At 36.1% G+C, this 23,418-nt stretch overlaps 2 protein-coding genes across 2 annotated transcripts; both read left to right on the top strand.

The window, feature by feature from the left end:
* Positions 8,840-9,943, top strand: LOC109226934 (stress-response A/B barrel domain-containing protein At5g22580). Its single transcript, XM_019391875.1, has 2 exons — positions 8,840-9,048; positions 9,483-9,943. Exons 1-2 carry the CDS (start codon positions 8,927-8,929, stop codon positions 9,685-9,687), a joined length of 327 nt encoding a protein of 108 aa, XP_019247420.1. The 5' UTR covers positions 8,840-8,926; the 3' UTR covers positions 9,688-9,943.
* LOC109226933 lies at positions 17,839-19,529 on the top strand. Its single transcript, XM_019391873.1, has 2 exons — positions 17,839-18,965; positions 19,064-19,529. The coding sequence occupies exons 1-2, from the start codon at positions 18,260-18,262 to the stop codon at positions 19,159-19,161; spliced, it is 804 nt and encodes a 267-aa protein (XP_019247418.1). The 5' UTR covers positions 17,839-18,259; the 3' UTR covers positions 19,162-19,529.

The raw sequence follows: 23,418 nt of genomic DNA, 5'->3' as shown, positions 1-23,418 counted from the left end.
ACATACTCAAAACATAAAATACACTCACATACTCAAACCCTAAACTATGGATGCCTCTTCCTCTATCAAACGAGCCCTATCTTACTTTTCTACTAGCAGTGATAATGAAGAAGAGAATCCTCCAACATTTGAAGTGGTTATGACTGATTCATGCGTCGACAACAACGATCTGGTAAATTATTATGTGCATTAAATTTTATTTCTTTAACATAAAATACTTTTGTTTCTTATACCTTAACTCCAGAAAATATATGTACATGTATATCTTTATTCAGTTTCATATTTTATGAAACTTAATAGTAATGTTTTTTTTTAAAGTATATTCCAAGAAAAATCTGCAAGCATCTTCCTCCAATATTAGAACACACGTTTCTTCACCATCGTGGCACAGAGTGGTATGTAAATATGAGCGTTGGTGATCAAAGAAGGTTCAAGGTAGGCTGGAGACTTTTTGTGTTGAAGAATTTTATCGGTCGAAGTTTCGTTGTCAAATTTACGTTGGTTGATGTTTCACCGCTGCGTGCTATCTTCAATGTTCAAGTGAAGGGAGACGGATATCCTGTTTGTACTAATCCGTTTTTTACTTTCTACTAGGATTTGTTTGTGTTGATTTATCCTTTTATTATATTTTATTTTCATGTATGTTGCTTTAGTTATGGTTGTTGTGCTTTTTTCTCTTGAAGTATTATGTTATGAAATTTCAATTTTCATATTGGTCTTCTTTACTAACACCAATAAGTTGAATGTTGGAACTATCATATCATCATCCCATTTCAAAATATCATTTTCAGAACGACAAGACAACACACAAAACGCAGTATTTAACCGCGTTATATATATAACAAGGCTGTGGAACATAATTTTATTTGATAGATATTGCAACATAAACAAGTATAGACACTTATTACAGAAAACATTACGAAAACAAAACACTAGGTGTATCCTTGATAGTTGGGTACATTAGACGAACTTGCACCAGGAGCTGGATTACCACCCCACCCAGACCAGCTGAAGGACATTTACGACGGTCGTGTCCTGTTTGCGGGCATATGCCACATTTACGCGCATAAACGGTATCACCAACATCCATTTGGTTCTGTATACGCATTCTCTTTTGCACTTGTAGCTTGCGCAAATAGTCCTTATTACACAGCATTTTAAATGGTTCCGGCGGCAAATAATGCTCAGCACCCACTGGCTGGAACTGCCCACTATATGTGTTTACGTATGCAGCAACACTGTATTGCCTATCAACATAGTTGGTTGCCCCTAAACCTGTTTGTTGAAATCACTTCATGGCATGTGAGCACGACATGTGGTAGATGGTCCATTTCCTACATGAACATAACCTGCAGGCTTCATTTACGGTGTGTAGATTATTCCCCCGGTGTCCGCGAATAGCGGTGCGAACTTCAAAAATTCCCCGATCGTGATCATACTGTAAATATGAATGCCAATGTGCTCGCCTTCTGTATTACTCAAATCTTCTCATCGGTATTGGCATAAATTCAACACCCCTGTCCATCAATTCCGATGCAGCTCTATGCCTTTCAACAAACCTCTCCGCCATCTATTTGAATGTCATCCGGACCATGGCAGTGACAGGCAATCCACGTGCAGACTTCAATAACCCGTTGAATGACTCCGACACATTTGTAGTCAAGGCTCCCCATCGTCTGCCACCATCAGCATGCACTGTCCACTTATGAAGCTCATATCCCATCAGCCAATTATAGACTTTTTCGTCTAACTGTCGGATCGATTCCATGCGCCTCCTGAATATGCACTGCTAGTGCTCAGTTGCAGCCATCCACATTAAATCATGCAATTCCTTGGGGGGATATTTCTTCTGGAAATTGGCCTTCAGGTGCCTCACACAGTAACGGTGGTATGCATAGGGTTCTTGCCATTCAGGCAAATACCATACAGAACTTAAAATACCACCATGCCGATCAGATATTAGACAAGTACCTGACAACGAACTGCTTCAAGTGGTTCAAAAATAGCGTCCACGTCTCTTCGCTTTCATTGGCACAAATGGCAAAAGCTAGTGGAAATATTTGTCCATTGGCATCTACTGCAACGGCGATCAACAACTTAATATCATACTTTCCATAGACATGAGTACCGTCTATGGAAATTACCGGACGACAATGCACAAAACCATCAATTGTTGGTTTAAATGCCTAAAACACGTATCTGAATATATATTCAGGTATTCCTGGACTCCGCTCATTCTTCCATTCAACAACAGTCCCGGGATTAAAGTGTTTCAGTGCGGCCATGTACGTGGGTAGAGATGAAAATGACTTATCCCAGTCACCATAATTTCAAATGTACGTTTGCGCCCGAGATATGCCTTTCTTTTGGTAATAATACACCCATATTCCTGGTGGACGGATGTAATACACTCTTTGATCTTGTGCCTAATGGACACTTCCAAGTGTGGAATCAAGACAAGAGAAATCAAGACAACATCCAAGTTGAAGTGATTCTCATTGAATGTGTCCATTTCACAATTGTGGGTGCTAATATATTTACCCGCTTTTCACAACCCTATTTCCTTCTTCCTCGCACGCAACATCTAGTTACAACCCATAAAGTATCTACAGCACATGACCTTGTATACCTTCGAAGTTGACTCCCATACTATCATATCACGACACTCTCTTACGCTGTACATTTTACAAGCCCTGGATAGGCGAGCTTTATCAGGAAAATGCATGCCCTTTGCCAGCATCGTTGGTCTAGACTCATCCTACATTGCTGACCGAATTTCGTCAAGATCACTTGTGAGGGCATCCACATCCGACATACTTGGAAAATTATCAAGGTAGGGAATATGCCGCTCATGAAATGGCAAGTGGGACTCGTACACTCTTGGTCAAACGGGAGGTCGAGGAGCATGCTCCCTCGTCAGCTCATGTTAGACATTCACTTCCTTCTCCTCATCACCCTCGTCAGGAAAGGGTGTGTCATCTCCAAACTCATCGGCACTGTTGTCATAATCACTATTATCTTCCTGACTCTGCGCATATGCCAAATCACAAGTAAATACATCGTCTACGGGCAACTGAGTGAGGTCAGGACCTTCAAGTTGCTCGTTTTCACTGCACAAAAAGAACAAAATGATAAGCTACTCAAATTGATAAATACTTTACATATAGCTATATCACTTCACTTACAAGTCGTACTGTGTTGACATTCCATGATGGACATTTTTCTGTTGGTGATGACTCCCGGATGGACCACCGTGATCCAACACGCTAAAACTACGCATATTCCAACTGGGCGTGGGGTCATAACTTGTAAAATTCATATCCGGACGGTACCCCTGTGGAATATATGAGTGTTAATACAAATTCAATTCAACAAAAAATAAACATCGTAACAGAAAGGAAAATTGAAGTTTACTAGTCGTCTTGTGGATTATGTAAAGTAGGAGAGAAATTATTTCCTTGCTCCTCGTTCGCCCGCGGAGATAAGTTTAGATCCGGCCAAACTCTTTCAGCCAGAACCTGTTGGGCTAAAACTGCTCCAGAATAACCACCCGATGATTGAGGGTTATCCCTGCTTTGTGCAATCTCGTTATTGCGAACGTCTTCAGCCTTGACGTACATTTCTAACAATTTTATCACAATAAATTCCCTGTATTCATCCGGAATCCCCAAAAAATCTCTTAGAGTTTCATCGTCTTCGATGTTAAACTCAGAATAACAAGCAAACCCCTGCGGAGTTTCAGAATACGAATATCTTCCGGTTATTTTAAGATTCACCGAACGTTTACTCAATCTCATTTTATTGCATAACAACGATACCTGTCTATCGTACTCCATTGTAAGTGGCAACTTAACATGACTCTTTGAGATAAACTATAGCTCACTGAGTTATTTGCCACCACAACCCCACCCCCCAATATAATAAAACCATTACTTTTCGCTCTTCAGACATTATGAAAAAAGCGTGAGAATTTAACAACAAGAAAAATTTATCACGAAGTTGGAGTATTTCAGAATGATAATTCTCAAAACCCTTAACGTCTTTATATAAGGTAATGCCCAATCCGGGGGGTCAAATTTTTGGAAGTAAAATGCGGTTTGAAGAGCGTTTTACATATTTGAATTATTTTTATGTCAGCTAAGCGCACAAGAATTATTAGTGGGCCCACTTAACATGTAAAACGTGGTTCATTACCGCGTTTTATACAAAACGCGGTAATGGACCGCGTTTTATACAAAACGCGGTAATGGACCGCGTTTTATATAGCAGTCTTATCAACTTTATGTAAAACGCGATCTGTTAGAGCGTTCTATATAAAACGCGATTATGAACCGCATTTTACCTTTGGACCGTTAAGGTAAAACGTGGTTCATAACCGCGTTTTATATAGAAATATAACTTTTTTTTTTTACACTTAAAAACGTATTTTGAGTCAAAAAGAACCACATTTAGATTCCGGACTCCCTCTTCTATCGTATTTCAAATCAAAGAAATTGATTTAGTTAAATGGAATAAAAGAAAAGCAAATTACCATTTATAGGACTAAGGAAGCTGTGGAAAGGTCTTTAATTACATTGTCTTCATTCCATTGTCATTCATCATTTGTCAGTTTACCCTTTTACTATAGCTGTGGTTTTCTTTTGTGGCTCAGAATTGGCAGGTCTAATGGAATCCAAGCAGGCTGATGCAACTTTTTTGTTAGTGGGCTGTTTGTACTATAAATTCAGAGTTGCACGTGGATATGCACGAGTGGATGTCGATTCTGTCGGACAACAGATTCGAATTGTTTGGACATGGGCCTCTTTAATTTGATTCCACTTTTTTTTTTTTTTTAATGTTAAAAATCTGATATCAAGATTTCATCATTCAATGTGACACTACCTGTGTTTTAAAAGACAGAATTGAGATTTGCCCGGGGCTTGCCTCGGGACGGAGCACTCGTAAAATGCCCCTAGATTTATGTGTGGGACTTAGTTCTGTGAGACTTACGCCTCGGTCATTGGGGCTTACGCTCCGGACACGCCCAACCCCAGCGTATTGGGCTCGCCTAATAGAAATTTATGCAATTGTATGTAACTAACCTTGTAAATCCTCAAATTTTCTTAATAAATCGTTGACTATTCAAAATTAATTTTTTCTTAATCATAAATCACTAAGTTGAGAATATTTTATGTCATAATTAAAATAAAAATTATTGCATGTTATCCATTAAGACTGCTATGATAGTTAATTTCAAATAAATCTTTGATTTAAAAAGTATTTATTTATTAACTTTTGTTTGTCTTTACCACTATATAATAGTCCGTAATTTTTTCATAATTATTTTTTAAATATTATTTTTTTCAAGTTTATGAGATACCATACTTATTAATTTAATAGCTCAGTATTAGCTAGTAACTATTTACAAATAATTAGTTATATGGTATTGTATGGTGAATTATGTGCCACTTTATTAACTTGTTCAAACTTAAAAATAAATGATGCTAGAGAATCATATTTAAATTGTGAATTATATTTTTATATAAATTCTCTTTCAAATAGAAAGCATATTAAATAAAGGGAGTATTTTAAGAAAAATATCAAATTAGAATATCGAAATTCTTTCAAGATTTATTACTCTTTAAGAGTTACATATAAGATTTTGTATCAAATACATTACTTTGGCTAATTTGTGATATATGTCACACTTTTCGTATTGTTCATAGTTGAATTATAAATTATAAATATTTTAAATAAATTATTTATTATAATTTTTATAATTATTTTTTATTTTATACTATCTTAAAATTCTTGAAATTAGTAAAATTTAAAGATCCATGGGACTTACGCCCCATGTCTCAAAGCTTACGCCTCGCCTCGTCAAAGCTAAAACGCCTCGCCTCACGCCCCCGCCTTTTAAAACATTTTCATACTGCTATATTACAAGGGTCCTGATAGAGTGAAAGCGTTTGGATTTGTTACAATCTCCAAACAGAAAATTAAAATTCATTTTCCAAACAACTTATTTAACCAAGTAATGCCGATCTTACAGAAATGTCCCAAAAAGTCTCAACTTACCATCCTCTGGCCATTAAGTATAAACTTACTAAAACTAGCCAAGTACATATAGAAATTAAAAATCCAAAGAAATAAGTTTCTTTCTCTTCCAAGAATTATATACAGATCTCCTTCTATATTTTCAAGTGTGTTTAGCAGCATTAGATGTAAGACGGAAAGGAAACTTCATGGAGGAGGTAGCAAATAAAGTGATAAAATACAAATATATATATATATATATATATATATGGACTGATTTGGTATCAAATTCGTAGTTAAAATCGAGTTCAAAAAATTCTTTTGCGACACATGTATCAAACATGTATCTCACACGCAGGTATACATGGATATAAATGTGATACACATTTGATACATATGTGATACACCTATTATTTTTTTCATGTTCATCTTCTACTTCGAATTTTCAATTCAAATCACCTCAAAACTCCACCAAATCATCCCAAAATTGAGATTCAAGCTGCTTAAGATATACCCACTCTATTCTAATTATACTCACTCAAAAGAAAGCAAAAATTTAACCTTTTTTGGTCACAAATAACTAATTGGCTAATGTTAGTAGTATTTTATGAATTGACCAATTTTTGTAATAAGCTACTTATAAATGGACATAAATGATATTTTCCTTTCTTTTTTTTTTTTTTTTTTTTTTTTTTTTTTGTAGAATAGCTTTTCTGTCTATAAATGCTCGAACCATATTTTTACCCAGGGTAGTAAACGAAATGGGGCGATCGGATAATAAGACAGGTAATATTACCCTTATTTGTTGTCCGATCTTAAGAGCCACGTGGCCAAGTAAAAAGATGACAACATATTAAAATCGGAGTCCACAAATTTTGCCGTTAAATTGAGGGGTAATTTTAGCAATAAAAATAACGATTGGGGTATTTTTGGACCAAAAGATCAACGGAAGATAATTTTAAACAATTTACCAAATGATATGAGTAATTTTGACCCTTTTCCGTAAAATAAATATCAAATTTTGAAAAAGCAAGTAAGAATTTCAGATTTTCTTTTGATGGAATTTATTTCCACCTTTGGTTCATTAGTGAGAAAATTGGTCATTAGGAATTTTTCCAGTATTGATGAACCATAGTTCTTTGAGTCAGAGGCGGACCCAAGATTTTTACGTTACGGGGACATAATATTCTGCTCAATCGTGCCCCGAAAGGTTTTTAGTGTTCAAGACGCCAAGTGCTTTAAATTAACTATTTTCAAATATATGTATATATTTGCATATATATATATATATATATTTATATGCAAGATTTCTGCCGAATCTTACGGAGTTTGGTGACCCCTTACTATAACACATAAGTCCGCCTCAGCATAGAGCATGTCGAATATCTTTTGGGATTTGCTCCTTCAATGTTTACATTTTACATTAACGTCACTTTTATGTTACTAGCAATAGTGATGCCTCCAATGCATGCACCTCAAATTTTGAACTTCAAAAATAATAAGCGCGCTTTTCACTTTTATCCTATGTGACAATTTAGTTGTAATTTTTGGCGTCGGTTTGAATTTATGATGGTTTTCATTTTATGCTAATTGATGTATTATTTGGTTACTGAATTGGTTTCATGACTTTACTGCAATAATCACTTAATATGATGATTATTCGTATAATTAAAATATAGAGGATTCTTTCTGTAGACTACTGCCAAATCAAGGGGATCTAAATAGTGCAAGATTTTCTTTTATTATACGGCCAGTTGTTCGCTTTCTTGTACTAACATTACTATATATAATATATTGAAATACAAGTATATGATACTGAAAATCTAATTTCGAGCATAATATATAAAGAACGTGGAAAATCAATAGTGTATAAACTTTTCATAATTCAACAACATACCAATTATTTGAAAGAAAGGCCTAAGGTCATATTCCTTAAATTAAGTGATGTTATGTCAATGATTTCCATATCAAAACTCAATCATAAATTAGATAGCTCAAAGAACCATAGAGAAAGGTCCAGTAAATGAACATGGCATGCTCAACTTAAAGCAAAAGAAAAAATGAGGACTAAATAAAAAGAGTATCTTTCAATTTAGGCCCCATTTCTCCATATTTTTTTTTAAATATGTATTTGTCTATAAAATTTGCAAGTGTTTGGAAATTTTTCAAAAATGAGTTTTTCAACAAAATTTCAGAATTTTTTTTCTCCACCCACAAAACTGAAACATTTTTTCAAGTGAAATGCATGTCCAAACTTAATTTTAAATTCTAAATACTGTTTTCAACTTAATTCCAAATATTATCTTTTTTCCAAAAATTATGTCCAAACGCATGAGAAATAATAAATAGCAGTTGTTTCCCACTATGATGTTGCATTTTGAAAACCAGTCCTCAAATTCCAAGAAGAATGGTTCAGAGTGACCCCACTTCTTTTTGAAAAGCAAAGGTTAGGACAATTAAGGTGAAGACATGAAAATTACAGGTTAGTGGGACTATTGTCCCATGCAGCTAATGTACCTTTTTCCATATATTGTTTTGCAGATATTGTCTTGTAAAGGAGAGACTTGACTTCATGGTACAAATAATGTGTATGTCTCATAAGTGATGAGACGGATCCATGATTTAAGTTTTATAAGTTCAATTTTTAAGAATCTTAGCCTTAAACCCATTATATTTTTAAAGTTATAGATTCGTATCTATTATTTATCGTAATTTTAATGAATTTTTACATGTAAATTTATACTCTGCATCAAAAGTACTGAACTTAGATGAACTCGATATCTATAAGTTCCATCTGCCCCTGCATGAGTGATGACAGACTGTTGAAGTTGACAGAAAAATAATGTGGGGTGTATATATAGGTGTCTTTTGGTGAACCATTTTGCTTCATTGGTTTGCTAATTAACTAGCTATGGCTGATGAATTCAAGCATTTGGTGTTGGTGAAGTTCAAGGAAGATGTGGTGGTGGAGGACATTCTAAAAGGATTGGAAAAGCTTGTTCAAGAAATGGATATTGTCAAGTCTTTTGTTTGGTAAGTCATTGAATACATTTTTTATGGTCATTTTTATATATATTGATACACTTGATACACTATGTTGCACGAACTCTCCAAAATGCTACTGCATCCGTGTCGGATCCTTCAAAAATACACTACTTTAGGAGGATCCGACATGCAACCGGAGATATTTCGGAGAGTCTGAGTAACATAGATGATACATAGAAGGGGAGTCTTGGCGCAACGGTAAAAGTTGTCGTTGTGTGACCGGGAGGTCACAGGTTCAAGTCCCGAAAACCGCCTCTTGCATAAATGCAAGATAAGGTAGCGTACATAAGATCAAATATGGTCTTGGTCTGACTCTTTCTCCGATCCCGTACATAGCGAGAGTTTAGTGTACCAAGCTGCTCTTTTACTCGCACATTGTTGTGATGATTGTAAATTAAAATGGTTTCTACAACTTGTGGCAGGGGAAAGGATGCTGAAAGCCATGAAATGCTTAGACAAGGTTTCACTCATGCTTTCTTGATGACATTCAATAACAAAGATGACTATACTACATTTGTTAGTCACCCAAATCATGTGGAATTTTCAGCTACTTTTTCCACTGTAATTGACAAGGCTGTGCTACTGGATTTCCCTGCTATTTCTGTCAAAGCTCCTGCTCCAGCTTGACCATATAATCAATATCACAAAAAAATAAGAAAAGCTAGTTGTATGTGTGCATGTATGTTTCAATATGGTTTGATTTGTTTAGGATGTTATCTGGATGTTTGAGGTTCAACTGTTCAAGTGTGTGCAATGTGAACAGTCTATTATCTTTGCTTCCCAAATTGTGGATGGTTAAGACATGTAATGTATCACTATGAGGAATCTTGCAATAAAGGCTTAATACATACTTCCCAAAATTGTGGATGGTTAAGACATTTAATATATCATTTTGAAGTACCACCAGTGACGAAGCCAAGATTTTCATTAAGGGGGTCAAAATAAAAAGAAGTAAACCAACGATGAAGCCAAGGGATGTCAATATGTACTCCTTCTGTTTCAAAAAGATTGGACTATTTCCTTATTAGTTTGTTTCAAAAAGATTGGCACCTTTCCTATTACCCCTCTCACTTTGTTCGAGCTGAATTACATCCACCCTCTCACGGCCGAAGGCTCCGAAACACGTTGGAGTGCTTTTAGATCCCGCCCTAAAACGCCCTCGTGGTTCTGGAACTCGTCAAAAACCCATAAATCATAATAGTCATCGGCTCCCGCAAAGTCGTTCATTCTTACTGCTACGAAGTATATTCTAATGGCCTTTTTAGCTTATCATGGCCTTTACTTAATAAGAAGCATTTATAGTCACACAAATGATATGACAAGCTTCAGACCACAGATTTCAAAAGTTTTACAACCACACAAATGCTATGGCTTATTTAAGATCACATATCTCAAAAGTCTTTCCTTCTTTATTAAAGTTTGTGCCAAGTCAAACAAAGATAATCTTTTGAAACGGAGGGAATAATATATATACATAAAAAAAATTATCTAACTATACGGTGTAATTTTTCGACCAAGGAGTGTCACTAATACCCCTTGAATACATGTGGCTCCGGCACTGCTTGGAGAAAATCTAACTTAATCCGGCTAGTGAGTTTCGTGAATAAACAAAAAACGGAAGATCCGCGAGTTGCAAACCGTATATCAAACATTAAACAACTAAAAGCAAACGACTGCTCCTGAAGTAGCTGCCCCCGAACCGGCTCCCGAGCCCCTCTAAAAAATGTTTACTCCCGGGGGTTGCTCAATTGCGGACGACTTCATGGTCGAGAAACCCTCATCCAAGTAGGACCGGGGTGAAGGAGCATCAAGGTACATATGCTCCGTTACCGAAGACGTCCTTCCCGTGGTCCGAGAGGACTGTAAATGGGAAGGAAAGGATGTAGTAGTCCCCGGGCCCGACGACATTATTACTACCCACTGTTGCGTTTTTATTAAGGGGTGTGAATGGGAAATGGAAGAGGCACCTTTTAGATTGCACCTCTCCATATCACCCTTCCTTTTTCTATAAATTTATAGGCTTGTCTTCATTTTTTATAACATGAAATCAGACAAGGAACATCTGAAATATTCTCCCCTCTTTTCTATATTTTTGCATTATTTTTTAAATAAACATAAGTGTCAAGTGTTGTTTGCTCCGTTTGTTGAGTTCGCTGAAGTTCTGTGATTTGAAGTGCCGCTATCACTGAATAGTTATTCCGTTCTATCCTGGGAGAAATTAATCCGTATACCTTGGGCAACAGTGAGGGGATTAAATTCCTTAAGGACACATTGTGCATTCAGTGGGCTCGGAATTATTTTACGTTTTGTTTATTGAACTAACGTTTGTTTACTTTTCTGATTTTAAACACAGTAATACCAACAATCTTAAGGAATTTAACTTATTTTCTGTGTTCATATCAACATCTGTTGGAGACTAACCGAAAAGAGGAAAAAGAAAAAATTTTGTGGTCGCGATGGGAGTTTGATTTCAATTGGAAATATGACCGGCGATGTCACTTGGGAAACATTATTACAAGCGGGTTTTCTGGTTGTTGCTAGTAGTAATGAATTTCATGGCAAAGCCATCAATTCTCTATTCTTCTACATTCATGTTTTGGGGGTGTCAAAGTATAAGTATTGTTGAATTATTGAAGTGGAGTCGGTATTTTTTTTTCCTGAGCAAAAAAAAATTTATGAGAGCATGATTACACCACTTCTTTAAAGGGTACATTTCTACATTATTGAAAGAAGAAAATTTGCACTTCAACAAAAGTGCACCACTGGTTCATTATGTGAAAGAATTTGATATTGGACTTCGTGACTGTTGTCGAATTCTGGTCGACATATTGCTTTTGCAATTAAGAAATTTCGCAAAATATGCACTAATAGTGACATTGAAGTTTGAGTCACTGGTTGTATACGGTATTTCCAGTTACTTGAGAAGAGATCACTACGTAGCGGCGTTAGACTATGAAAAGGTTGTCTTCAGACATGTCAAATGAAATGGCTTTTCTCGGACTCAAAGAGTTTTCTGTCAAGTACTTGGAGAAATCGGAACCATTTGACGATAAAATGGAAAAAGTATTCTCCGAGTAGTTGTCAAGAGAAGTGACTACAAATTCGGGCAGAAAGTGAATAAATATCACTCTCGATAAAGCAGAAAGTGACTACATATCGGGTTCTACTTTCCTCGCTATACCTAATTTAATTAGTTTTTCTTTTACCCTATATGATTTATGAGATTCAGTTTCTACAAATATTAGGGTAGATACTTATTATGTGATGATCTCAAAATATATCCTATGTGCATGCTAGGATTAAGAATAATATATTATTGAAAGAAAAATTGTTATTCAATATAAAGTTATTAGCATGCATGAAATTATGTGAAAGATTATTTTCATGACTGTAAGATGTAAATTATGCTTACATTAATACTTGAAAATTATTTTTGAGATCGTGAAGATGATATTTTACATGTATATTAGGTTGGATCAATAAAGATATACATATGTTAGTTTGATAAGAACTATATCAAACTGTTGAAATGGTTAACGTGTTATAATGGTTTAGTTGGCAAACCATTTGGAAAAGGAATTAAATTCTTGTGATTTTATACCCTGGTTTTGGAGACTAAAATCTTCGTGATTTTCTACTTCTGCTTTGAGATCAAAATCTGCGTGATTTTGTACTCGTTCGTTGAGATTAAAGTTTTCGTGACTTTCTACTCATTTGTCGGAGATTAAAGTCTAAGTGACTTTATACTCGTTTTGAAGAGTAAAATCTTAGTGATTTTCTACTCCAATTTATTATTCGATTTGAAGATTAAAAACTTCATCGTTTATTAAATTTGATTGTGTCACATATTATTCGTTTTGAAGATTAAAAACTTCACCGTCTATTAGGTCTGGTTGTATCAGATATCATTCGGTTTGAAGATTAAAAAACTTCACCATTTATTAATTCTGATTGTGTCAGATTGGTTTGAAGATTAAAAACTTCACCATTTATTCTGGTCTATCGTGACACAAACAACAGTTCTTGTGGTTGGCTCAACAATGTAATAGGGGCATCGAATATGAATCTCCTTTTGAAGAAATATGTTTGGAATATGAAATTATTCATCAAACGATCGCCCATTAGTCACCGCAATCTAATAGAATTGCGGAAAGAAAGAATAGAACGTTAAAGGAGATGATGAATGCCTTGTTGATAAGTTCTGGTTTACCCTAGAACTTGTGGGGGGAAAGTTATTCTTTCAGATAACCGTATACTCAGTCGAGTTCCCAATAGCAAGACGCAATCCATTCCATAGGAAAAATGGAATGGAAGGAAGCCCAACTTAAATATTTTAAAGTGTGGGGGTACTTAGCTAAAGTGCAAGTTCCTAAACCCAAAAAAAAAGTAAAGACTGGACCGGAAATTATGGATTGCGGTTTTATAGGATATGCAACAACTAGTAAGGCATATCGTTTTCTGATTCATAAATCAGAAAATCCCGACATTCATATTAATACGGTAATCGTATCAGATAATGCTGAATTCTTTGAGAATATTTATCCGTATAAAAGAAATGTGATTCGTCTTGTGAAATATCTAAGCGACCTCGGGAAGAAGAAAAGAAAAATACACCTAATGAGGTAAATCCAAGATGTAGTAAACGTCAAAAGACAACTACTTCCTTTGGACCAGATTTTCTGACATTCTTGTTAGAAAGTGAGCTTCAAACTTTGGAAGAAGTTATGTCTTCCTCGGAAAGAAGTTGTCAATAGTAAGATAGAATCCATATTAAGTAATCATACTTGGGAAAATGGTTGATCTTCCTCCAGGAAATAAACCTTTGGATTCTAAGTGGATTTTCAAAAGGAAAATAAAAGCTGATGGTATTATTGACAAATATAAGCCAAGATTGATTAAGGATTAAGACGATGAGAAGGTCTTGATTACTTTGACACATGCTTACCGGTAATGAGAATTACATCTATTCGAATGGTAATAGCGTTAGCCGTCGTGTATGGCCTTGAAATCCATCAGATGGGCGTAAAGATAACCTTCTTAAATGGATATTTGGATGAAGAAATCTAAATGGAACAACCTGAAAATTTGTGGTTCCTGAAAAAGAAAAGAAGGTGTGTCGACTTGTTAAGTCACTTTACAGACTAAGACAAGCACCCAAACGATGGCATGCGAGATTTGACCAAATAATATTGTCAAATGGTTTCAAAAATTAATGAGTGTAAATAATTGTGTTTACATTAAGAATACTTCAAGTCATAAGTCATTATTTGATTTTATGTAGATGATATGTTGATAAAATATTTAAAATGTGGGGGCTTTTAGCTTATGCATGACAGAAGCCAATGTTAGACGTAATGTCTAAGTAATATAATTTTTGAACACCATTGATATGGTAGTTGGTAAATTCATCAACTATTTAGTCTTAGTGAAGACTAGTTGATGAAACTACTAATTCGGAAGTTGGTCACGTGCCTTTCTCGAAAGATCATTCTCTTTATTGAAAATTTATATTGTTTAGTTCTTTTATGAATGATGTCACTTTGAAGATTGTGAATTTTCATAGAAAGATGTGTTTGTATGTTTTGTAAAAACATGACCGTTCATGAAGGAACGTATTAATATGTTGGTCTATAATGAGGTGAACCAACCGATGAACATGATCAAAATCTATTGCAAGTTGGATTTGTTTCATGAATGAAGGTGCTATAATTTGCATATCATATAGACGTATGAATGAATAGCATACAAATGCTTGAAAATGGCGGAATGATTGCGAAATGTGTTATATATTAAAAGGTTGTGGCCACAACTGATGCCAATCATTCCAGCTGTTGTTATATTACTACATTAAGTGTAGTCAATAATATGATATGCAATCGGAAGTCGAGACATATTAGTCTACAACATAAGGAAGTTTGCATTAAACGTTCATGACAATGAAATGAGTTTTGAAGTATTTGAAATATACTCCAAATTATGTTTTGCACTACAATAAGTATCCCGCGATAATAGAGGGGTATAGTGATGAAAATTAAATCACCGGTTCAACCGATTCTAAACATTCAGTGGATGAGCGATGTCTTGGAAATCGTCCAAACAAATGTGTATTGAACGCTCTATAGTGGAAATTGAGTTTATAGCATTAGACAAGGCCGGTGAAGAAGTTGAATGCCCCTGGAATTTCTTGGAAGATATTCTATTTTTGCCAAACCGTTGGCACCTATGTGTATACATTGTGATAGTCAAGTGGTAATAGGCAGGGCAAGGAGCGTATGTATAACGGAAAATCTTGTCACATTCGACAGAGATACAATACCATTAGACAACTACTCTCTAGTGGTGTTATCACGATTGACTACATAAAGTCGAGAGATAACGTGTCGGATCCATTTACAAAAGGCCTATCTAGAGAGGCAGTTGAAAGATCATCGAAGGGAATGGGGCTAAGGCCTAGGACAAGTCATCATGGCGGTAACTCTACCTAGCAGACTGGAGATCCCAAGAGCTAAGTTCAAAGAGATCAAACAAAGTTATGAATGACGGTTCAACATTGTCAAATAACTCAACCCATTCTCGTGATGAAGACAATGTTCAGAAATCAAGGTAAAGCATTAAGGCTTTTTGATGAGTCAATAAAGCTTAAAGCTTTTTAATGATTTTCTAAGTCTGGCAGGATATGACCAGATAGTGTTCTATAGGATTACACGTTTAGAAATCACCTATGTGAGTGTTAAGTGTAAGCCACTTTAAGGGGAATGAAAGTAAAGGCCCATTCTCTAAGCACTCATGAAACCAGGCGGTGTTCATGGCTGAAACGAACACAACCTTGAGAACCAAAGACGGTTAAGGATTGATTGTATGACTTATGGTTGTCTAGGTATACACCAAAGCTCGACGGTTCAAAGATATCAAATCTACCGATTGACCGAGTATATCCGACATAAGTTCACTACGGAAAGTTCAAAGGGAAACCTACTTATCCAGATGCGATTAATCCTTACTTGCGAATCACACAGTATTTGCATGCATATTTTTTCACAAATGTCCATTCCCCATTCATGTGGGGGATTGTTGCATTTTTATTAAGGGGTGTGAATGAGAAATGGAAGAGGCACCTTTTAGATTGCACCTCTCCATATCACCTTCCTTTGTCTATAAATTTAGAGGCTTGGCTTCATTTTTTATAACATGAAATCAGACAAGGAAAATCTGAAATATTCTCCCCTCTTTTCTATATTTTTGCATTATTTTTTAAATAAACATAAGTGTCAAGTGTGGTTTGCTCCGTTTGTTGAGTTCGCTGAAGTTTTGTGATTTGAAGTGCCGCTATCACAGAATAGTTATTCCGTTCTATCCTGGGGGGAATTAATCCGTATACCTTGGGCAACAATGAGGGGATTAAATTCCTTAAGGATATATTGTGCATTCAGTGGGTTCGGAATTATTTTACGTTTTGTTTATTGAACTAACGTTTGTTTACTTTTCTGATTTTGAACACAGGTGGAGGGGTATTTAAGTGTTTATACTTATCCCTTCATGCTGGGCCCGGTGGATCCGGTCATTTTAGATTTTTGCAAGAGGTACGAGGTGTGCCTGGGGCAATTCTACCCGTCTCTATGGAGGATCGTGATCCTCTTTCGTTATTTTGTAAATAACATCGAATCTCGTCGGTTTACCCATCGACCACTTGCTCCGTCTATACAGTCCATGAATTTTCCAAGGGGGACTAATCAAGCTTACTCACCGGCAGCAAGGCCCCCTTTCCGAGCATTGAGGAAGATCGAGCGAGGCTGGCAGGGACGCTTCGTTTGGGTAAAGATCGAAGACTTTATCCCTCCTGAGTTTATGCCATTCCCCGAGAAATGCAATGCATCTCGTAAGTGCAACCTCTCCTTAAGTATCAATTTTTCTTCATTTTCTTTCTCATCATTTATATTTGTGGTTGTGCAGCTGTTGTCGGGGTTCCAAATGTTGTCCCCCGGCTCAGGAGTGGATCGAAGGCATCTGTAAGCAGATGTCATACTCCGAGCGCTCATGGAGCAAGCTTTCGAAGGGCTGATGGGCAGCCTGTTTCGTGGTAAGGTTCTCCTTCAAACAACTATTATCGCGCCCTTAATTCACATCTTACTAACCTTTCTTCTTACTTTTATAGGCTTGCTTAAGACCACCGAGCTTAGGCCTTTGGAAGGGGACAAGGACGTATCCTTGTCCATTGATCCCTTCGTTACGGGACAGCCCGGGGCTGTCGCGGGGGAAAAGAAGAAGAAGAAAAGAAAGGATTCGGGCTCCCCGAGCTCCGAGGTGAAGCCAAAGAAAAGAGTGGCTCGTAAGCCCAAGAAGAGCTCCAGCTCTCGGGTGCCAGATTCCGATTCGCTTTATCGCTCAAGGATGAGTATGAAGAAGACAATATTTTTGTTGCCCACGGATTGAACCCATAAATTATATTTTTATTAAAAGTGTTTGACAGAGAAATGCAGTAAATGAGAAATCCCTGTTATTACTTTCAATGCTCCTGTGATCAATGGCACAACAAACTAGTATTATGTCTGTAATTATGTTCCAATATGGTTTGATTTTGTTTAGGATGTTTTTGGGCTAATTGAGGTTCAAGTGTTTGTATTGTGAATGGTTATTATGAAGTATCATGCATTATTTCATGAAGGGACATTTCAATAGAATCAACTTGTGTCTTTTTAAATATATTGTGACTAATATTGATTACTTCTCCATCAAATAATCACTGAACTAGAGAACAAATTAACTTTTTGACTTTTCATTACCTATGCTAGCTATCTACATGCTCTTCTAATATATCATTCTGACCCCATTATACCAAAGTTTGTCTGCCTTATTTGACTTCTATTATCGCTAATCAGAAAAAAGCCATCTAAAATATATCATGTTATAGAAAAAGAAATCTATGTCCAAATGTGGATGTGAAAAAGAAAAGGGTGAAATTTTTTCTCAAGTATTACCCTGGTTGGACTTTAAGATCCACAAAGCATTTCAGATATAAAGGTGTTCCAGAATTTTATGATGCTCAAAGAATATTACAGTAACAAAAGGTAGAAAATTTTTTCCTGCAAAGAGGAAAAGTTAGATTCTTTGATTCCTACTTTTACAGCCTTTCATCTATTTTGATCAAAAACTCCATTTTTGAAGTATCAAATCAGAGTAAGAAAAGAAAGGAAGGAAACACATGGAAATCTTGATCAAGAAAGTTCATGTTTTAGTCTTTTTCCTTTCTTTGAACTTTTACATATCTCAAGAAGCACAAGCAGCTATTGCAAAAAGCTACTGTGGTAATATAAGAATTGAAGAGCCATTTGTTTCTCAAAACTCAACACATTCATCTTTCTTGAAAAACATGGTCTTTTGTAGATCAGACATTTTATACTATACAACTTCTGTTGGTCTTTTTCAAGTTTCTTCAATTGATTACAAAAATAAACTACTTACTGTTTCTCATACTTCTTGTTCTACTTCATCTCATTATGTATCTCCTATAGATTTATCTTCTGGATTTCCTCCTACCCCTAAGCCTAACTCATTACTTCTATTCAACTGCTTATATCCTAAGGGAAATACATCAACTTTTCAAAATTGTCCTTACTTGAAAAATGAGAAAGATTCTTCTTTTTTCAATTTATGTAAAGAAGGTGGGTCTTCTTCTTGTTTGATGGTTGATGATGTTCAAGATTTGGGAAATGAGTTTCATCCTCAGGATTTGAACTGTTCACATTATAGAAGAGTTTATAAAAGCAATTCTCTAGATGAGAAACTTGAGTTAGGGACAAGGATATCTTGGGATATTGACCATGTACCAAATCCTTGTGATGAGTGTAGAAAGCCTTATGGTAATTGTGGAGTTGGATTGAGATGTCTTTGCCATGTAACCCAATGTAGTAAGTTCTCTTATCTCAAGCTTTTACACTCAAAACTTTCTTTGTTTTTTCTTGTCAAATCATTGTACTGGTTCTTATATTATGGTGTTTTTTTGCAGAGGTAGAGGTTTCTGCTGGTCCAATTCTGAAACATAGTGGTATTATGCTCTTCTCTTTGCTTTGTTTAATTGTTGTGATGGATGTTCTTGAATGGTAGCCTTGGTGTAATTGATAAAGTTGTTGTCATGTGACCTCCGGTTACGGGTTCGAGCCGCGGAAACAGCCTCTTGCAGAAATGCAGGGTAAGGCTGCATACAGTAGGCCCTTATGATCCGGCGCTTCCCCGAGCTGCCTTTTTTGGATCTTCTTGAAGTGGTTTTAAGATAATTAAGCTCTTCCCTTTTGTGCAAAAACAAGATGTATTTAATTTACTTTCATTTCCAAAGAATGAGAATTTGTAATGAAGAATATATTTGAGGATGTATATTGTACTATGTGACATTATGCAATCATCTTGTACTAAAAAGTGTGATGAAGATTTCCTGGATACTACTTTATCAATATATGTCTACTGAAAATTACTAGTGGTGTGTTGCCTATTCCACTTATTGTGTCTAAACTGAGCAATTTATGGAACATGTAGGGACATTTACAGCCCTTTAGTGAATGCATTGTTGAAGTTAAGCTTTTCATTATGCTGTAAAGTCATGTCATTGTTTGCAAAAAGTAATATGAATCCACAATTTTTCTAAAAATATGACCTATAATGTGGTATCCTATCTTGTGAGGTTGACAACTAGAGAATTTGTTGAGATAAATACCAAAGGTTACATTAGTTCAATATGATGAGATATTCTTGTTTAGAAACTGTTTTTTTTTTTTTTTTTTAGGTTGAATGACCATGAGACTAATAAATTCTATAAGGTAAATTCTATGTATTGACGGAGTAAAATATATGATAATGTAACTTATAAGGTAATTACGGGTGATTTCTATGAGAATTATTGATGGTAATGGTAACTACCCTGCTGTAATATGTTAAACTACGCAAATTGAGTAGAAAATCTTTTACACTGTTTCACAATATTGTGTCTAGAAATACTACAGAAGTTCTCATTTGAGGCATATACCTCATTCTGTTACATGAGTGTAGCTTATAAGGTTATAGATGATTCTTTTATCCTGTCACAGCTCAGCACCTTCTTCTTTTGATATGTTTTCCCCTGCTTCATAATCATTTTTTACAAGAAATAAACCATAGGAAATTAAAGAAAAACTGAATTTGCTGGGGATGGTGAGGAGCAAACAAAAATTACTCAATATACCATGCTGTGTCCTCCAAGGTTGATGTTTATCACAGTGGTTGCTATGTAACTCAGAAGTCAGAGCTAGATTTAAAAAAAGGGCAGCCCCTTGCACGATACGTCACGCAGGGTCGGGGGATGGGCCGCAACCCAAGGAGTGTGATGTAAAGTATCAGTGGCTGATTCCACGGCTCGAATCAGTTACCTATAGGTCACACGGAGAAAACTTTACCGTTGCTCCAAGTTTCCCTTTCAACTCAGAGCTAGATTGATGCTGCAAAATATGTACAAAGCCAACTGTGAAAAAATTGCAAGTTCACATCTTGAAATGATGGCATTAATTAAGTGAAAAGCTACTGAAAACTTCTACTAGGATTTCTTAGAACTAGGGTACAAATTACTGAATGAGAGAGGCCGGGTTGAAAAGATATATATAGTTGCAATTTAATATGAAGATGACAATTCACAAACAAGATCATGATGAATTGGGGAACAATAATTTGAACTAAGCCTCAATTCCAAGCAAATTCAAGTTGTTCCTCATTGATCACGTCGATCCAATTTAGCTCATCCCACAAACAATATATTTTGTAGTGTTAGGATTTATCATAAATTGATTACTTTTACGCTGACTATCAACTTATCGCAGTCCTCCTCCTTTATCCGAGTTTGGGACTGGCGACGTGACCAAGCTCATATGCAGAGAAGTTGATAGCTTGACTTGTTATGCTAGCCAAATTATGTTTTAGCATTTCTTGATTTATTTAGTGAAGACAAAGGTGGTTTTATTGAGAATTCAATTTCATCCTTTCCTTTTCTTCTCCCAATGTTTCCTTCTCCTCTTTATTATGATCGTTTTTGCTTTTGTGGAAGGTGTGTGGTGTTTTTGGCCGGATGTTCGTTTACGTGCACGGTCTAGGCTGTGTTGATTTTGATGGTCCAACTCAGAAAATTAAAATAGAGCATCCAAATATAGCTTCTTCATATTGAACAACAAATGAGCTCTAGAAAATGAAAGAAACTGAATTTGGTAAGGATTGATAAGCAAAGAAATATTAGATTGAGGTTATCTTTGTTTGCGTCCTCCCAGGGTTATGTTTAGCAGAGTGGAACCTTATGTAAGACAGCTAAATGTTGATGCAACAATGTATAGAGTCAATAGTAAAGAGTTTGCAAGTCCTTTTTTTTTCTTCTAATTTTGTATCCGGTATTCACCTTAGGGCTCCGTCCAATCCGAATTCGTATCGCGTAAGGCTTATTAAAGGGGAACCATTCCCTACTAAGATTTTTTCCATTCTCATGACTCGAACTCGAAACTTCTAGTTAAGGTAGATGATATTATTCATGCTATCACAACCCTTGACGATTTCCAAGTTCACATCTTGATGGCATCAAGTAAATGAATAGCATTACTGAACTCTTAGTGGGTAACACTTGGATATCGAAATAGAAAGTAGGAAGTTAGAATTGAGATTAAGGGGGTTCAAGATTTTCAAAATTCTTTAGAACAAGGTGTTATTTATCTGTATTGCTGTAAGTAAATAAAACAGTAATCTTTCTGAAAAATAAAATAGAAAGTTAGTAGAAAAAATTATGAAAAATAATATTCGAACTTCAAAATAATTTTTGAAACGTTGAAGGAACAAATCGAGCCCACTGAATACACAGTGTGTCCTTAAGGAAATTATTCCCCTCAAGTGTGACGACCCAAAGGGTCATCACCGGACTTCTCCCTATTTCCGAGCTTCCGAGGCCTTAAAAACCTCGCTTTTAGTTGCCTCGATTTGCGTGCGCAGTCCGAGCGCGAAGCCGGAAAACTTTTATGTTGAAATATGTGAACTTTGGGAAAAATTTGAAGAATTTTGATATTAATATTGCTAAAGTTGACTTTGGTCAACATTTTTGGTAAATGGACCCGGACCCGTGATTTGGCGGTCCCGGAGGGTCCGCAGAAAAATATGAGACTCGGGCATATGCCCGGAGTCAAATTCCGAGGTCGAGAGCCCGAGAAATTAATTTTTCTGTGAAATTGTTTTTCTGAAATTCTTAAGGAAAATGGAAATAAAAATTGATTAAAAGACTATGGTATCGGGCTCGTATTTTTGTTCCGACGCCCGGTACAAGTCTTAAATATGTGTTAAGCGCTTTCTGTAAAGTTTGGTCGAAATCGGACGTCATTTGACGTGTTTCGGACCTAAATATCTAAAGTTAGAAGTTTAAGAAGTTTGAAATGAAAATGATGATTTTGAGGCTTGATTCATGGATTCTGATGTTATTTTGGCGATTTGATCGCTCGAGTAGGTTCGTAGGATGTTATTGAGTTAGCGTGTGTGTGTTTGGTTAGGAGCCCCGAGGGCTCGGGAGTGCATGTTTTGGCTTAGGAAAAACATAGCAGAAAATTCTGCAATTTTTGCTCAGTGATTTCCTCTTACGCGATCGCAATCTTCAGCCTGCGATCGCGTTCCTTTGACTCTTTACTCTTTCGCGTTCGCTATTTGATCACGCGATCGCACTGCCTTAGCATTTCCTTCAATGCGTTCGCACCAGTAGGTTTGCGTTCGCATAGACCAAGTTTTGGACCCCCCCCCCCCAGTATTCCCCTACGCGATCGCATTACAACCCACGCGATCGCGTTGACCATTCTGTGTAACCCTTCGCGATCGCATCTCTACATCCACGATCGCGTAGGGTAAATTCGCCCAGCTATTTTAAAGCCTAAAAACAGAACCAGTGACGGGATTTCTTCATTCTTTTCACACGAGCTCTCCTCTTAAACCCTCCATAGACGAAATTCAAGCTCTCCTTCCTCCATAACTCCTTGGGTAAGTAATCTTAACATCATTCCCTCGTTATTTCTTCATCTAATTACTAATTTCCTAGCCCTAAATCATGAAATCAAAGTAGAAATTAAGGGTTTTGGGTAGAGTTAGGGCTTGGAGGATTTTGGGTGATTCAACCTCAACTTGGGGTCGAATCTTGAAATAAAATATATATTTGAACTCGTGGGGTTATGGGTGATTGGGTTTTGGTCCGAGCCTCGTGTTTGGACCATGTGGGACCGGTGTCGAATTTTTGTGTTTTGGGAGAATGATTGGAAATTTCATTTCTATGCTATGAGATTATGTTTTTGAGCCCTTATTGATATTACTGAACTAATTATGACTAGATAC

The sequence above is a fragment of the Nicotiana attenuata genome, chromosome 6 (assembly GCF_001879085.1).
Source record: "Nicotiana attenuata strain UT chromosome 6, NIATTr2, whole genome shotgun sequence".
Classification (NCBI taxonomy): Eukaryota; Viridiplantae; Streptophyta; class Magnoliopsida; order Solanales; family Solanaceae; genus Nicotiana; species Nicotiana attenuata.
Note: the sequence above shows the minus strand (reverse complement) of the source record. Positions and strands in the feature narration are given on the sequence as shown.

Bases quoted from the DNA above. Each gene is read 5' to 3' on its own strand.
- LOC109226934 (XM_019391875.1), top strand. From the start codon at position 8,927: ATGGCTGATGAATTCAAGCATTTGGTGTTGGTGAAGTTCAAGGAAGAT. The intron at 9,049-9,482 runs GTAAGTCATTGA...AACTTGTGGCAG, and splicing joins ATTGTCAAGTCTTTTGTTTG to GGGAAAGGATGCTGAAAGCC.
- LOC109226933 (XM_019391873.1), top strand. From the start codon at position 18,260: ATGGAAATCTTGATCAAGAAAGTTCATGTTTTAGTCTTTTTCCTTTCT. The intron at 18,966-19,063 runs GTAAGTTCTCTT...GTTTTTTTGCAG, and splicing joins TTGCCATGTAACCCAATGTA to AGGTAGAGGTTTCTGCTGGT.